At 34.9% G+C, this 17,561-nt stretch overlaps 2 protein-coding genes across 4 annotated transcripts; both read left to right on the top strand.

Annotated features, from left to right (window-relative positions):
- The first annotated feature begins 715 nt into the window (after positions 1–715).
- Positions 716–11,073, top strand: LOC135166223 (BUB3-interacting and GLEBS motif-containing protein ZNF207). The gene is made up of 6 exons (XM_064128300.1): positions 716–941; positions 1,715–1,841; positions 2,295–2,656; positions 3,208–3,505; positions 3,678–4,095; positions 7,169–11,073. The coding sequence occupies exons 1-6, from the start codon at positions 901–903 to the stop codon at positions 7,276–7,278; spliced, it is 1,356 nt and encodes a 451-aa protein (XP_063984370.1). The 5' UTR covers positions 716–900; the 3' UTR covers positions 7,279–11,073.
- Positions 11,074–11,614: 541 nt separating this feature from the next.
- Slim (scruin like at the midline) lies at positions 11,615–16,337 on the top strand. Of its 3 annotated transcripts, none has more exons than XM_064128302.1 (4): positions 11,615–12,253; positions 12,554–13,213; positions 14,203–14,538; positions 15,556–16,337. In XM_064128302.1, the coding sequence occupies exons 2-4, from the start codon at positions 12,641–12,643 to the stop codon at positions 15,718–15,720; spliced, it is 1,074 nt and encodes a 357-aa protein (XP_063984372.1). In that variant the 5' UTR covers positions 11,615–12,253; positions 12,554–12,640; the 3' UTR covers positions 15,721–16,337. The 3 variants fall into 3 exon arrangements, with proteins under 3 accessions (XP_063984372.1, XP_063984373.1, XP_063984371.1); XM_064128303.1 differs by having other exon boundaries at positions 11,615–11,805; XM_064128301.1 differs by having other exon boundaries at positions 11,615–13,213.
- Positions 16,338–17,561: the final 1,224 nt, after the last annotated feature.

Raw genomic sequence — 17,561 nt, forward strand, 5'->3', positions numbered from 1 at the left:
ACTTGTGATAAATAAAGGATTAAATTTCATAGTCGAATTGTTTTAATATTATTTAGTTAATTCCTGTTCATAATCCAATATATATATTTTATTTAATATATATACCCTTTCGGGATTTTCCATTTTGATCCCTTCCCTGTTTCCCCTGGTATAATTTATATCTGGTAAGTTAGTTATAAAGTTATAAACCTAAGAAACTATGAACTTGACTTAAAGAATTATAGAAATGTAGAATTATAAAAACAAATTTCATAATCATAAAAATTATAACAATATAGCAATTATTATTATATTATATTGTACATTACTATTATTATTATTTCATTATTATTAATTGTTTTATTTACCCTTACATTTATATTTATTACAATTTTATTATTATTTATTTGCCTGTTCATTTACATTTATCATTATTTTATTATCAGTATTACATTATACATTTCTTCTTTCTCATTATTAATTTCAGTCTATGTACAGCTTTATGGGTTTTATTAGGGTTAAAGGTGTGATTCTTAGAACTAATATCATAACTCTATTTTTCTATGACATTTTTATTGTATAACAAGATCTACTTTGAGTGCTGCAGCGCTAATTAATCACTGAAAAGAATCAATGAAATTCATATTTGAATAAAAACCGGAAGTCGCTCAGTCAAGATGGCGTCCCACACCACTTCCGCATACCTCACACCTCCGCCATTTTGCATCATGGCTCAGTGCATGTGTATTAGTGCAGTAATGTGCGTTCCACCTTTCAGTGATTCCGTCAACACTCAGTAATTTTCAATAAAAAAGGTTAATCATTGGAATAATCATCGGCAATTGAAGTGCCAGTTCGTGTTCATATCGAGATCCATCAGTTCACACGCCCATTAGTATTTTTATACGTTAATTAATAACAATGGGACGTAAGAAGAAGAAGCAGTCGAGGCCCTGGTGCTGGTATCCTTTTCACACAACATGTATTTGTTTTAGACCACATCAAGCCATTTACGTAACGATAAGGGAATTTTTTTTTTCAGAAATTTATTGTTGTGGTTTTTTTGGCTGACGGGAGTACAGGGTTGTTGCATCGAGAGTTTTATTGTCAATGTACAGGGGGTTGTTTACGTTGATTGTGAAAAATTCCATGACTAATGGTCAAGAATAATGAAGTTGAGCAAGAGATTGTGAAAGATTGAGAGAGATAATTGGAATTTGTTCGTCATCTGGTTTCATGTCGATTTATTCGGGTGAGGGGTAGGTTTGGGAGGTGTCAGGTGATACTTTTCGTGGAGTTTTTCGTCAGCCAAAAAAAAATTGGAGTCACGTTGCTCGGAAATCAGTCCTGAAGATATTTCAGTAGGGAAATGGTAAAAAGAAAAAGGTCACTTTTCACTGGTGACTAGTTTTTGATGAATATCTTGGAATCTAAGGGGGTTAGGAAAATTTTTATTATGAGCTTTTTTGTGGAGGAAATTGAGATCTCAAAAAAATGTCATGTCAAAAATTTCGCTATATGTCTTAGATTCGAAGATATGGGTCAAATCGTCAGATCAGATGAGTGAACTTATTTCCTTTTACCATTTCACTACTGATTGGTAAATCAACAATTATTTTTCACGTGATACGAGACTGCAAGGGTCTGTGACCGTGAAATTAATTCATTTGTCAGAGCTTCTAGATGTTCTTAGGCGTTGGAATAATTTTTTCCTTAACGAAATAATCGTGTGAAGGTACTGCAACAGAGAATTCGATGACGAAAAAATTCTTATTCAGCATCAGAAGGCGAAACACTTCAAATGTCACATTTGCCATAAGAAGTTGTATACAGGGCCTGGACTTAGTATACATTGTATGCAGGTAATTGAATTTATTTACCACTTCACCTAATCGTCGAGGTAATTCAATAACAGATCAGTGCCCCGAGGTGATTTTCCCCAGCCCCGTAAGCCTCACTGAACCCCAAAACCTCTAGAGGACACTGAACATAACCTCAACAAATTATTCTGATTAAAGTACCTCCCCTTTTAGTGAACTCAAAGATTAGCTACACAAAGTTTTTCGAAAACTCCATCACATTTGAATTCGCAGTGTTTTCTTCAAATTTATTATCATTTGTTTTTCAAAAAAAGTTAAAAAATCACTACTTAACTCAATCAAAGATTAGAATATTAATTTTTTATCGTTAGATATAACAAAAATCGAGAAACTTCAAAAAAATCATTTGTTGTTCCAAAATTTAATTTCAATAATATCGACCTGAGAGTAGAATTCACAATATTTTTTAAAATAAAAAAATTGTTTTCTTTTCAGGTTCATAAGGAGGCGATAGACAAAGTACCAAACTCGTTGCCAAATCGTAGCAATATAGAAATCGAAATATACGGAATGGAGGGAATTCCCCCTAACGACGCCAAGGAGCATGAAAAGCAGAGGAACGGAGGTAGACCAGGCTCACCATCCTCAGGTGAGGACGAGCCAGCTCAGAAGAAGTTGAAGCCCGAAGGTCTTTTGGGCTCAGCTCCTGGTGCTGTACCCACACCATCAGGAATAATACCAGGAGTAATACCTGGAATGCAGGGACATCCTGGTATGCCTATGGGACATCAGTTTCCACCTGGAATGCACATGATGCCTCATTTAGGACACGTTGGGCCTCCGTTCATGGGACCAGGGTAAAAATAATCACAATGACACCATAAATATATCTACAAGTTTATAAGAAACCGAATTCTACTCCATTCTATTCTAAATACCGACATTTTGAAGATTAATTTTTGGAAGTTTCAGTATGGAGACAATATATTTTGTTGCAAAAAATCTGAAATTTTAACTCATGAAACCAAGATCTCAAAAATTGGTCGGAAATGATCTCGAAAATATTCATTACTTCTCGAGAATAATTGAAGAATTCTTCCTTAATTAATTCAAATTAAAAACCTTAAATTTTCTTTTCAATCTGGAATTCTAACGGTTCCTTTCAGAAGCCAACAATCATTTGAAATGCTAAAAGCTCATTGATATAATGAAAAAATTATGAAAAAGGATTGTTAACTCATAGTGTTCACCAAAGAGAAGTTCTTCCCTATTTGTTTCATAACTTTACAATAATGGGAGAGAATGTGTAGTTTTACTGTGAATTTTTGAAGAAATGAAGTGGACACAACGACAGAAATCGTCATTATCATTCTTCCTTTAATTTGCTCAATGATTTTGGAATTTTCAGGATGATGCAGGGAATGCCAGGAATGCCCCCAGTTTCAGGTGCCTCAATGCCCCCAAGACCACTATTTCCAGCTGTCTCGACAGCAATGTCATCAGCTGGTAATGTAACGTCAATGGGTACAACTGTAACATCGATAGCTGGAAGTTCAATAGGTCCCATTAAGCCAACATTTCCGGCTTATGGTGGTGACAGTAATGCCACTGCCAACAGTAATTCTACTAGTGATCATAAAGTTAATCTCATAGCAACGACTGGTGCTACTAGTAAAATTATTCATCCACAGGAGGATCTCAGTCTCGTGAGTATGATAATTTTCATTGGAATTAGGGACAATTATCACGAGAGGGGCCTTAATTAATTAACCACAATGAGGACGACTATGAATTCATTAATTAATTCATTCTACAAGACTGGGACCACACAGTAACGATCATTAATTTTAATAAGTAATTATTATGATGCTTTTCCAGGAGGAAATAAGAGCGAGATTACCCAAATACCAGAGGAAACAGCCAGACGATTCTGGCAGACGGTCCCACGATGGTCAGAATCATCAGTCTGTCCATCAACAGGCCCAACAAAATCATCAACAACAACAGGCTCAGCAGCAACAGCAAGCAGCTGCAGTGGCTAGTGCTCAAGCTGCCTTCCAGGATCAACAGCAGCGTCAACATGCTGCCCTCAGTGCTCTCCAACAGCAACAACAACAACAACAACCTCAGAGATTCCAGAGGCCACCTCAGATGATGGTACCTGCATCAGCAGCTATTCCGGTTTCATCAGTTGCTCTCATGGCACCTCTCATGAGACCCACCATGACATTAGCTGCTCCTGCACTCATTCACGGAGGTAACATGATGAGACCGCCCCCCATGGGCCTGCCACCAGGTAAGTGTTCTCATCCTCAAATAATCGAATTAATTTTTCGTTTTTTTTTAATCAAATTTTTATTATTTAGAATGACTTCTCTCACTCTATATTCATACTTTCACTTTCCTCAGTCGAAAAATTATGGAGATCATTTACAAATCATTCTTCGGTGATTTAAAAATGTGATAATTTTGTTGAAAATTTTTTTATAGATTTTTCTTTCGGTGTTCCAAAGAAAATTGAAAAAAATCGGGAGAGAAGAATTTTTTTGTCAAGATCTTCATGATTTTTTTCTCCTTTGGAAAATATTTCCTTTCAATGAATCCTCTTCCCTTTCCCCACAAAAAAATGTTGAATCATTTTTTTCATGAATGACCCTCTACTGAATCCTTGATATCTTCAATCACATTATTTGGATCCGAAAAATTACTCTCAAAAAAAAAAACTATTCATTTTGCACCAGTACTTCTCGAATTATATCTAAAACGAAATTGTCTCAATATCGTTAATTCCAATTACATCGATAATTAATGGAGTAAAATGGGCTGTCTTTTTTTAATTTAGCTCATTTTTCGATCTAGACGATGGCCTCCTGATGCCTTTCATTCAGCTATCCTGAAGCTCAATTTATTTTTATCTCATTGGAATTCAGCAAGAAATTGCTAATTAATTGTTGAAGTCATTGTTGACGTTTTAACGGTGCGTTTACAGGGCAACTCCCCAGTCTGGTTAATTGAAAAACGTGTTTTAATGAGAAAATTACAGATTATAATGAAACAAGGTTGGTCCTTAGCAATTAGCATGCGGTGACTTGGCCTATTTTATATTATTATCACATAAATCACTTACTTTAATTTAAATTATTGATGATTTTATTGTTGGGAACAGGTTTTCTAATTCATTGATCAATTAATCATTGCTTAATTGCGATATTAGTCTGATTATTTCTATTGATTAATTATCGAGTCACATAATCATAATTATAATCATTAAAAAATTTGTTTTTCATCGTTTGAAGGATGATGCACTCATATCGCTCATTGTAAAATGTTATGAACAATTTATTCTGATAATTAGTATGAATTTTCTGGTATTGAGAGTCTCTAGTGGTTCCTTCATGCTTAATTCCTCATCAAACTATTGGTTTAACGGAAATAATCGAGTCAGTGGGTCACAAAATCAACGTCTAGTCCTTAGATTATGTTTTTTTTGTTTCAGTAACGAAGTGTCAGTTTTTTATGAATATCTCGGAATCTCGCGGAGATAGGAAAATTTTTGTCATGACGTTTTTTGTAGACCGAATTCAGTTCTGCAACAAATGTCATAACAAAAATTTTGCTATCTCTCTTAGATTCAAAGATATCGCTAAAAACCTCAACGACAAAAAGTCAACTCATCTCGTTTTACCATTTCGTTACTGATTTTATTAATTTTTTATTATTTCTTTTCATTTATTAACAATCAGTCAACTTCCCAGGCGCATTCGTACAGTTATAAGCACCGGATAAACAGACTAATGAGTTTAATTAACAATTGAGAAGGGATGTGGACGGTACGTTTTGCAAGGAATGAAAAATAATTAAGTTTATTAAATGAGAGAGATTCATTGAGAATAGATGAAAAATTATTATTTGAACGTATTTTTTCACACTTGATAGCTCTAGTTATGTTATGTGTTACACAAAGAATTTATTTAGATAAGTTGAGGCTAATCGTGTTTACAGTAAGTAAATTCATTTTAACAGTTTATTCATTAATTAATATTTGATTTTAATTCTGTGGTGAAGTGGTGAGTGACAGATTTTTTAATGTTCCTTTTTGGGGAGGAATTTTCGAGACAACGAGTGAGTTTTAGAGAAAAATGTTTCAGGGATTTTTTGTGGGAATTTTTGTCAGCTACAAAAAAGTCTCATGATATTTTTTCGTGAAGTTAACGGTTCCGAAGATAATTGACAAATTAAAGAGGGATTAACTGGGGTTTCACAGTTCATAAAAATTAATTTATGTTCTTAATCAATTATGATATTATTTTGCATTATGTATTGAGTCCAGGGAAAGGTGTCAGCAAATTTTCAACTGATAATTCAATTCAATCATTAACATTCTTGCATTTTCTCCTGAACTCACTCATCAACTTGAAATTTCTATAATCAAAATGAATCACAAATGCGCTGATCACGTACCACCATATCTCCACGGAATTCAAGTAATATGTGATGGGTAATTATTCTTAATTATTTATTTTTTACTTTCACCAATTAAAACCAATGCTAATGAGACGATTCAGTAAACTCGGGTGACAGCCGAGTGATCCCCCAAACACAAAATAGCCAATTAGAAGGCGATAACTCTAGAATTATAATTTATTTATCAATTATTCAATTATTAATTTAATTATTGTTTATTGGTGTGGTAGCACTTGATCGGTTTGCTGTGGAATTGTCAATGTTTATGCCAGCACATGTTTTGCATGTTGGTACCGTCTCATGCGTCATTACTAGCTTACTATCAGTACAATCCAATGAATTAATTTTTAAATAAATCAACAATTAACTTTACGTCATTGTTGATCCCAAAATATCATCCTCCACCGACCGAATACTGTCAAAGATCAGATAAAAAACATTAGATCATGGCTGTCACCCCGGGTCTCGCGACCCTTATCATGAAAATTAAAAAAAAAATTCACAAAAATCAACAGTAAAAATTACCCGAATGAACGATACGAATGAATGAAAAAAAAAATCCAAAAAATACGAATGACTGTCCCCCTCCCTCGGACCACCTGTCCCCTACCCCCGAAGAGCCGTAAGTACAAAACGCCGTAAGTCCCAAAAAAAAATTCTTGAAATCGTCGGAAATTGAAAAAAAACCTTTAAAAAATTAAAAATAGGACTAAAAAATTATTTTTAATTTTTATAAATATTCGGGATGCTCCTGGGGACTCCACGTGCCCCAGAGTCCTAATAACTCATGCCACATTCATCGAATAAAAATAAATTAAAATATCACACAATTATTGAAGTAAAAGTGTGTTAGAATAAAATGCCAAAAATAAGAATTTACAATTTTCTTTTTTTAAAATTTACAGGAATGATAGGTGCATTGCCACCGGGTGCAATGCATCCAGCATTTGCTGCCCCAATGGGTTTTCCAGGTGCACCAATGCTAGCACCCATGATGCATCCACGCTTCAGATGATCGCCTCCGATGGACGGGTCCAATCCACCGCTGCACTTCGTGCTCTGGGCCCGGCCTTAGCCCCACCCACCACCCCCCACCCTCCATTAAACAAAAAAAAAAACACAAGATAATTAAAAACAAAATGTCTCAAGAGGATTTAAACGATTCACTCAAAAGTTAGCAAAAAAAATATTCGTTTTTTTATTAATAATTTTAATTGATTGATTAATTAATCAATTAACATTTAATTAGAATGGAGGCACAAGGGTGGCTTGCGGCCCCTATCGACAGACAATCCATTTTGCCCCATTAGTTGTTAAACACCGAAAGAAAAATTAAATTGCGATTTCTTTTCTCTTTTTGATGGAATTTCTAAAATGATGGGACGAAATGGGAAGTTTTTGTTCGGATGAGTGGGATCGTCAGTCGTCCCACAACGACAATGAAACGACTAGACGTGACTTGATGATGTGGAAAGTAGAAAAATTGATGTTAACGATTAATTGATTAATCAGTTTAGCGTAAGTGATAGATTAAGCCTGGAAATCATTTCCCCCTCCGTGGTTAATGACACGAATGAAATTCTTTCTAGGCTGTCGATAATCCACTGGGATGTTATCGTGGTGAGACACACAATGCGCGCAGACAGGTGGCAACTTTACGCTGCTACTGATCAATAATAAATTATTAATATATTTTTAATGAAACAGGATAATTAACGATGATGTACGATTGAGGCGCTCGTTTATTACTTTTTTTTTCAGCGATAATTTTATTATTTCACACGTTTGATCGTGAAAATGTGAGAGGTATGTCATGAGTTAATTGATTGCTCTGGGCCTTTCGTGCTGATTTATAAAAAATTGTCGTTGATGAAATGTTAAATGAGCGGTTTGAGGTGCATCGTGGGTAATTGTCGAGGGGTTATTGCCGATATCATATCATTTTTCGAGTATTTTACGAATGTTTGAGGAATGATTGATAAAATTTAGTGTGGAAGGGCTGAAAAGAGATGAGTCGATTTCTTCTCACCCAGTTTGTGGGCGAAATCTCCGAATCGAAGAGAGATAGCGGAATTTTTGTTATGACAATTTTTGTAGAACTTGATTCGCCCCGCAAAAAAGATTCCGATAAAAATTTCGCTATCTCTCCTAGATTTCGAGATACTCATTAAAAACTGATCAATAGACATGAAAAAAATACAGCTTCTAAGGCCTATTATTATTTAATGGATACTTAGCATACCTTGTCACAAAACAATTGCAATAATTCACAAAACTTTATCAAAAATTTATAAAATCAGATCAACCACTGTGAACATTTTTCACAGAAATGATCTATTCCTAGATCCAATCTAGATCTCATAAATTTACAAAAAATTTGGAAAATAAGACGATATTGGCAGTAACTCCTTCAGAAGTCTTTTGGAGAGGGGGTTTAGGAAATTAGCAGCAGCGTGGAGATTGGCTGCCTCAGGTTAGTCAGTCGTAATTTTTATTTTGTACAAGTACTGCTGAATTGATTCGCACAGATGATGACCGTTAAAGGGATCCATTGTGACCTCACTTCATGGATCGGAAAGAATCTAAGAGTTGAAAACTAAATGGTCCATATTGCCCTGCAATTTGTTGAAGCAAATCTACCCTTTTTGTAAATTCCTAGATTTTGAAAAACTATCAAAGAAAATCAGACAATTCGATCGTATTTGAAGTCGTAATTTTTCTTCGATTTCATTATCATTCGTTTTTGGAAAAAATGTGAAAAACTAGGACTTCATACAGTGTCTTATGGGAGAATCAACATTTTCGTTGTAGTAAAAAATAAACATCTACATTTTTGAACATTAGACGCGAAAAAAATCAAGGAAATTCAAGGAAAATTATTTGTTTATCGAAAGGAAATACTGACTGCACATGATTTCTTTTTCAATTTTTTATCGTGCAATTAGTTGCAAAATTTGGCCAATGAAAATAGTCAAAAGCAACGCGATCGATCGGTAAATTATGGATCTGAGGGCGGGCTTTTTAAATTCTTTGATGAGAAATTGATGGCATCAGCTCTGCGAATTAATTGGGATGATTTCCTTGCAAGGAACGTTATGGCTACGCATGAGTGAGTGGTAAGTACTGAGGGTACTCACAAATTTTAAAGAGCGATGTGAAAAATATGAGGTGATTTAGTGATTAATGATGAATTTATTCGTGTACTAGTGATCATCCGTTCGATCTGTATTCAATTATTTTCCACATTATTTTGTCATCTCTTGATTCGTTGAGCATTTCTATATCAATTCAGCGATCGTGGGGGAATTTTAGTGATCGAATGACAAAAACACCAGATTTATTTTTAAAATTCAAGAATTTTCTTTGTTTATTTCTAAGATAATTGATTGAATTACTGGGAAAACGTCGGTGGGTTAGATATGACGTGATTGATTAACGAGATAATCTCGCAATGAAAAATGTCCTCTTTGACTCATCGACGTTTAGTCATAAACAATGATACAATTATCTTTGGAATCTATTGATCCTCACTACGATCAGATTTATCAATCAATTAAAGAAAATTATAAATTTATAAACAATAGTAATGAGCACTAAATCCTCGGCTTTGCTTATTTCTTCGTCTCTACTCTTCATTTTCATTAATTTTCATTTTCAAGTGAATAATCAGTGAAGTTAATGCGATGAGTATGGAGGAAATGTTGATGAAATTTAAAGAGATTAAGTGCGAAAAAAGATTGATAAACATCAATAATCGTGCTGTGAACACGTGTACGTATCAAAATCTACGCATTGTTAATTATTTAATTTTCCCGAGATTGTCTTTCTGAATGTATTTTTAAGATTTTTCACTCAGCATTTGCGTAAATAATCGTCAATTATTTATCAACAATCGATGAATGTATCATTGTCGAATTAAATTATTTCAAATGTTCTCCGTTTATTTACCTAATAATCACTGTAAAAATAATTATTCGGCGGGACAATCTCATGCAGAATCTGAACATGTAGAAAGTTCTGTTACTATTTCATTGAGTGTCATAATTATCAAAATATATATTTTTTTTTTCATTTTTTTTTCTTGATCCTGCAATAAAGGAGTTCTGTGGAAATATTCTGCAAAACAGTATGAAATAAATATCAGGCGATAGTCCAAAATTTTGGGATAAATTCAGAGCAATTAAATGGACTTGAAAGTTTTTTTTTTTATTCAGAGAAGTCTTTTCCTCGTGAAAAATTCCCAAAATTTCTGGACAGCCAATTATTGTTTCAACCAATCACAGCTGAGAAGTGCTGTTGGACCACCTCGGTCCCTTGCCCCACAGGCAGGCGATTGTTTGGACCTACCGTCATCACAATGTCGAGTGAAGCTGGTGAAAACCCCAGAGAAAATATTTCAAATTAACTATTAATTAAATGAAAAAAAATGTTATGCTGCAATAAAACATTTCGGCAATTCCCCGGGGCTCGAGCTCACCCTCGACATGAGTGGACGTGTGGCTGGACCGAGAAACAATAAAAATAATACAATGATATCGGTTAATAATTCGAAATTCGTAATTAACCGATTGAGATCTCACGATTTGTTTTTCCCTTTCTTCATATTTTTTTTTTCTCATTTACAAGAAAGATGAGACAATCATCTTCACACTGTCCTTGACGCCGGGCATGAGTGGGTGATGGTACTCAGCTTATTAAATTCGTTTGGTGAATGCTTAGCTGGCTCTGTGTGTAATACAATATGATTATCTCACATTTTATGCAAATATTTCAATTGAATTTCAATAAAATAGGAATTTTAAACTGGAAATGGTGTTTTCTTTCATTTATTCGTCGCAACGAAATCCCAATTATTTTATTTGTTTCAGCTGTAGGAGAAGAAGACAGATTTCATCAAATTAATTGACAATTTCCATATTGAACAATGAATAAATAATTGACAAAGTTACCAGCAAAACGATCTTTTTTATTTATTGAACACCTAAAAACGTACATGTAATGAATGCTCATTGGCCAGTTCTTGATCAATATCTCGGAATCTAAGAAAGATAGCAAAATTTTCATTGAACCCTTTTTTGTGGAGCTAATTAAGAGCTACAATAAAGTTTCTGACAAAAAATTCGCTATCTGGCTTAACTTGGGAGATATCAACGAAAAACTTGACTAAGAGACCCAACTTCTTGCGTTTTGTCACTTCGTTACTGGATTATGATGTCGAAGAGTACAAAAAAAGCTTCTTCGTTACTCATTCAGTGAATTATGATGACTAATAAATAACAGAAGCTCTGCAAATAAATTAAAAAATTACTCATTGAAATTAGCTTCAAGTTAATGCCACCAGAGGTCCCTCCACTCCCTTCAACGTTCAGGTTCCATCAAAACAAGACAACTTATGCCAATTGTCCAACGATAATTGCAAAAACTGTTACAATATGCAAGAAAAAGTGTTTCCACCCTCAGTTATTGAAAAAAATGTGTCTTAAATTCTCCCTGAGTGCCTCCAGAAGTAAAAAAAAAGTGTGTGATCTTTTATAAAAGAGTTGTGAGTGTTAAATATCATCAGAACTGACGAAAAAGGAAGGACAATTACATGAAAAAAGTGTTGAGATATCCACATCCTCTGCAAAATTTGTCTTCCCTGTGAAATGGATCTCCGATGGTCCAAAAAATGGACTAATTAAAGTTTTAGCTAATAAACTTGTAGAATCTCATACCTTCAACTTCTCGAAGTTTCTAATTCCCAAATCAAACCAAAAAAGGCATAATATTCGTTCATAACCTCCTGAACTTCTCCTTCCCTTAATATTGATTCCAAATCGTTCGAAAAACTCCTCGAATTTTCTGGGGAACCTGAAGAAAACATTAAAATCCCCTCATAACCTCCTCAGTCTCATCTCATTCGTCAACATCAAGACCAAATCGCCTTCAGTTGCGTCTCAAAAAAATTGTACAAAACGTGGTGACTTTCTATTAACCTTAAAATTATTCAAGTAATACCTTTAAATCCTAAACGACATCTCCAACTCCTTCAAGCCCCTGACAACCCTCATAAATCCTTCCTCGAGTTCAAGTTAACCTAAAAAATCAGTTAATTCGTCTTAAAAAGCTTGAAAGAAAGAACAAAGGACTACAATAATCTCAAATTATCTCTCGCAGGCGAACGAAACTTTCGAAACTCACGACTAATCTCAAAAATATTAATCTCCAATAACCTCCAAAGTCCTCAAATAATTTCAATCATAACCTCAAAACCGCTGACAATCTAACAAAAAAAAATGTACAAATTCAAGCCTTTTACCTTCGAACTTCTGAATCCTTCGACGAACCGACGACCGCGTGACCGCAGTGGCCACCGAATCGTCTGCAACGAGAAGTACATGTACTCAATAGGGGGTTTCAACCCCTCTGTTCCCGCTGATGACCCCGAAATGTCAAAAGACGAGGTCTGGAGAGAGAGTAAGCCACTGTTCAAGGAGCTCTGGCGATTCAACCTGGCAACGAAAACATGGGAGCGCTATCGGGGCCAGAAAAATCTCCCCATAGAGCTGGCATCAACTGCTGTTCTTTTATTTCAGCAAAAATTAATTGTCTATGGGGGCACCGCCGTACCCTTCGGCGAAAGCTGTAGCAACAAATTATACGCCTGTGACCTTGACAATGACAGTGTCCAGGAGCTGCCAGCATTGGGTAATCTGCCGGATCCACAGTACGGACAAGCACTGGTTACGACAAATAATTATATTTATACAGTGGGGGGTACAACGGGATATGACTACACATGTGATGTTCATCGATATGATCTCAGGACGGGTTTGTGGGAGAGTATGTACATCTGCTCTGGGGGAGATCCTATGGAACCTCCTGGGAGGTACAGGCATGAACTGGCCTTTGATGGACGAAGGATATTTGTCCTCGGGGGAGGCACCAGTACAGACAGCTTTGGATTCTCGGTTAGTAATGAAAAAATGGAATTTGTTAATATTTGGGGGTGTTCAGGGGGGTTTGGGGATGAGTTGGGGAAGTGGCGAGTCGCAGAGGCCAGGGTGGCGAATTATTTAAGGGGTTAGTCTCATGTGAACGGATACATTTTACCACTTTTTAGGAAATTTTTTTTATGCGACAACAAAATTCAATCATTTAAATTTTTTAATATATTTTTATTTGTATTTTGAAATGTACAAAAACAATTTTTTTTTTCGTTTTTTACATTTTTAACATATATTTTTTTTAAGTCAAAGTAGTCCCCAACAAAAAAAGGTAGTTCACTGGTCATGGTGATAGCGGCTGTTCATGTTGTCTGAGATAACAAAATCGAATGGATTATTATTCAGTAGATCTGCGGCTATCGTCCCTACCAAATATAAACAATTTCATAAAAAAAAAATATCGAACTTCAACAAAAAATCACGAAAATCTTGTTGCTTTTCGTTAAAAATCGTTTTAAAAAAATATGAAAATATTTTCGAAAATAAACAATTCTGGTAGGGACGATAACTATATATGAGTAGAAGAACATATGTAAATTTTAAAACAATCGGTTGAATACTTTTTTTTCTCGGACCATGACAGTTTCAGAAAATGATGATTCGAGAAAAATGCGTTTAAAGTTTAAAGCCTGGTAGACAGTCGCTTACGACACGTCAGCGACTATGAGCTGTAACTTATCAAATACTACGAATTTCGGTCTGAATTTTTCACAGCATGTTTTCAATAGGTTTTACTGTCAAAATATTAAAATAAAAAAAAATCGATTTTTCGAAGTGATCACATGAGAGTAATCCCTTAAGGGATTTTGATCCTCTTAATTACCTCTATTCCACATGACCCTGAAACCCCTCACAAAAAATCCTGCCAACGTGACGATTGCAATTTAACTCCTCCCAATCATCAGGAACTTGAGAATCTCCGGAATTTGCTGATAAAATTCCTCTGATTGCAGGACATTTCGGTGTACGATGTGGAGACAAACAGGTGGAGTATTGTCCACACTCACGGAGACGGGGAGTATCAGCCTCGGTACCCAGACCCCAGGAGGTGTCATGGGGCTGTTCAGTATCTCGACGCCGAGTCTGAGAGTATTAATGTGATCATATCAGGGGGCGTCTGCGGGAATTTCGCATATAAGGACGTCTGGAGGCTCAATCTCATGAGTCTCCAATGGACCAGGATCGTCAAGTGCTGGTTGCCTACACCACTTCACTTCCACTCTGTCGCGATAACGCCGGCTGGAAAAATGTACACGTTTGGGGGAGTAGTCGACAAGCGAAATGCAATGGTGAGCTATTAAGTTTAATTATTTTTCTCAGGTCATATGTATTCACCACAGGAATAAAAAAGCTGATTTTTTCAATTTAATGAGATCTCGATATGAGAAATTTATCACTCACCTGAATTGATAAAAAGTTTGTACTCACGATATAAATAATTCGATGAGTAAATTGATTGTTAATCATTGAACTGATCTTCTCATATATTACATTGAACGAATTTTGTTGTATTCAAATTTATGTATAATTGCCATTATCGGTGATTACCGCAATTATACAGAAAGAAAAAAAGAAATATAAAGTTGACGATATCTCATCACAATCTCGAAGGTTTTTTTCCACGTAACAATAGCCTCTCTGATTCACCATATGAATTTCTCGATTCGATTATAGTTAAGTTGATAAAAACGTAAAAATGTATTGATTACTATAATCAACTATTCAATTGTAAAGATAATTTTGGTTCTCAAGTGCATCAAAGAATTACCGGAAAAAATTAAACTTGTGGTTGATAAAAAATCGAATACTCTTGTTACGCCGATGAATGAAAGGAACTTCAATTCTAGAGAAGTTCTACTTCTTTCAGTCAAATCAATTTAAGAAAAAAGATAACTGATATTCATTGTCGAATCACTTCAGTTGAAAATTTTTCAAATGAACGATAGTTTCTCCAAATGAAACTCTTTTGATAAAATTATTTTTTTCTATTGAGAGGATCTCTTTAAGAAGTCATTCCCGAAGAGATCTCATTGTCAATGTTTTTGGTGAATTCCTGAGAACTGAATTAGATGAATGTGATAAAAAAATACCGTTTTTATGATTTACGAGTATGACTTTCTCTGAAAAATCGATTGGCGTAAACAATTTTCATTTCCAAATTTTTTCAGGAACTGATTTCTTCACATTCCCTCTAATGATAATTGAATCGTGGCCTTTCGTGCATCTTGATTGCATTTGATTATTTTTTAATGAAAAATTCCTCCGCAATTAATCATTCAATTAATGATTTTTACCATTGTTAATAGACGATAAGGACCAGTGACGTTCACTCCGCTTGGCTGATGATCCCCAGTCTCTCTGAAATATGTTGGGAGGCTGTGAACCACTACTACGAACTCAGAACTAAAAGCAAGGACGAACTCTTCGACATGGGAATACCCATTAAGTACATAAAGAGATTAGTAGATTAATAACAGTCACCGCAATAAAAAAAATCTAGAGCAAAATAAGATCATAGTAATTATTTCATTAACTCATCGTTTGCATGATTAATTTATTTTTAATTTTTTGTGTTCAAATTGCAATACGACGATATTGTCTGAGGTTGTTACCATTACTGTTACATTCATAATTCATCATTGAGATCATTCGTTAATTAATTTGTGAATGTATCGATTTATTAATGAAGCCCTTAGCGTTGAGTATTCGTTTTCTCCATCTCTCTGTCAATAAAAAAATGAGAGAGCGTTTACTTTTGTTTTTTAAATTATTGTAAATTGACAAAATATGAGGGGACGTGTTTACTGCTGTTTTAAACAATTTTGAACTGAGAAATTAACTTAAGTCTTGTATCTAACTATTTAATATACAGAGATAGTCTAGCGATAATAGAAAAAAAAGTAATTGAGTGATTACAGTTATTGTTACTCCCCGAGGGATGAACATAAATAATATTAATTAGTATTAATTCCTGAATTTTGCTCGATGCAAGCACTCGAAACAATTTTTAAAATCATGTTACAGTTGTGCTTTTCATGATTATGGCATATGTACATTATTTTTTTAATAAAAAAATTATTAAATATAAGTTCCATCCAACTTCATTTATTTAGTATTAATATTTGCAAATCGAAATATTGATTTTCACGTACGACAATGCGTTAAGTTCTTATTTTTAAACTTAAAAACAAATTAGAATCAATAAAGTTTCTAAATTTATTGTTTAAATCCACTTTTTGGATTGAATTCTAATCTTTTTGAAGATTGAATAATTGCACTAACCTTTGCAAAATGTAGTCCGGCTCATTTTCAAACACATTATCCTGTTTATTTTGTTGAAATCACCAAATGAACTACCCCTAATTCAATAAATAAACTCACCCCCTAACCCAAGAATTTCCCCTTGAGGTGGATCGTGACCTTAGGATACGGTCCCAGACATTTTTCCGTCTGATAATAATTCCATAAACGCCGATTTCCCTGAGCGCCAACGACTCCGGCCGCTTGTTGAGACTTGACTTCGAGTCTGAGACGCATAGAAAGTATCAGGAGAACAGGAGACACGAGGAGGTCACCGACTGTTGGCGCCGTTTGCCTCCTGATACCTCCTGGACTCCTGGTACACATGACGATATTCTGGTTCGAAAATTGTCGTTGGATCTATTTATTAAAGCTTCAATTCAGTTCTAAAACTTATGGAATGTATTGGGAGAGCAGGCGAGACGAAGAGGTTACCTCCTGCGAGTGCTTAGGTACTTCGATCGTCTGGGGCCTGGTATTTAGTCACGAAAAATCGTGGAGAGTAACAGGAGCACATGCGATGGGAGACGTTCTCTCAGACGGTACGAGGTAGCGCAGCGGTCAGTTTGACCAGGTACACAGCGCCGCGTACGGCGTCCTGAGGTACTTGTTTACTATTTTGGGAAAGGGAAATAGCATTAGGTGGAGCTCAGGCCAATGGTAGTTATGACCCCGGCCTTAGAAGGAGCCACTGTCGATCGTGGCGGCTGACGGCGACAAAAATATTCACATATTGATAGCCAAAAGGTGATTTCTTTTCGCGATATGAATTAATTCGCGATATGAATATTTCTACCGTCGTAAATAATAATTTTCAAAGTACTTCTTATCGCAAAACGAATGGACTCCTGTTAAAATAAAATTTCTGGGGGTTTTTAGCAAAAATTAAATTTGAAACCTTCTCTTCCTTGATTTATTTCAAAAATTGTTCTAAATATTGTCTTAATTTTATTTAATTAAAAATTACTGAACGTTAAATAATTTTATATTTTCACTGCACAATAAATCCGGA

This window comes from Diachasmimorpha longicaudata, chromosome 9 (assembly GCF_034640455.1).
Source record: "Diachasmimorpha longicaudata isolate KC_UGA_2023 chromosome 9, iyDiaLong2, whole genome shotgun sequence".
In the NCBI taxonomy this organism is placed as follows: domain Eukaryota; kingdom Metazoa; phylum Arthropoda; class Insecta; order Hymenoptera; family Braconidae; genus Diachasmimorpha; species Diachasmimorpha longicaudata.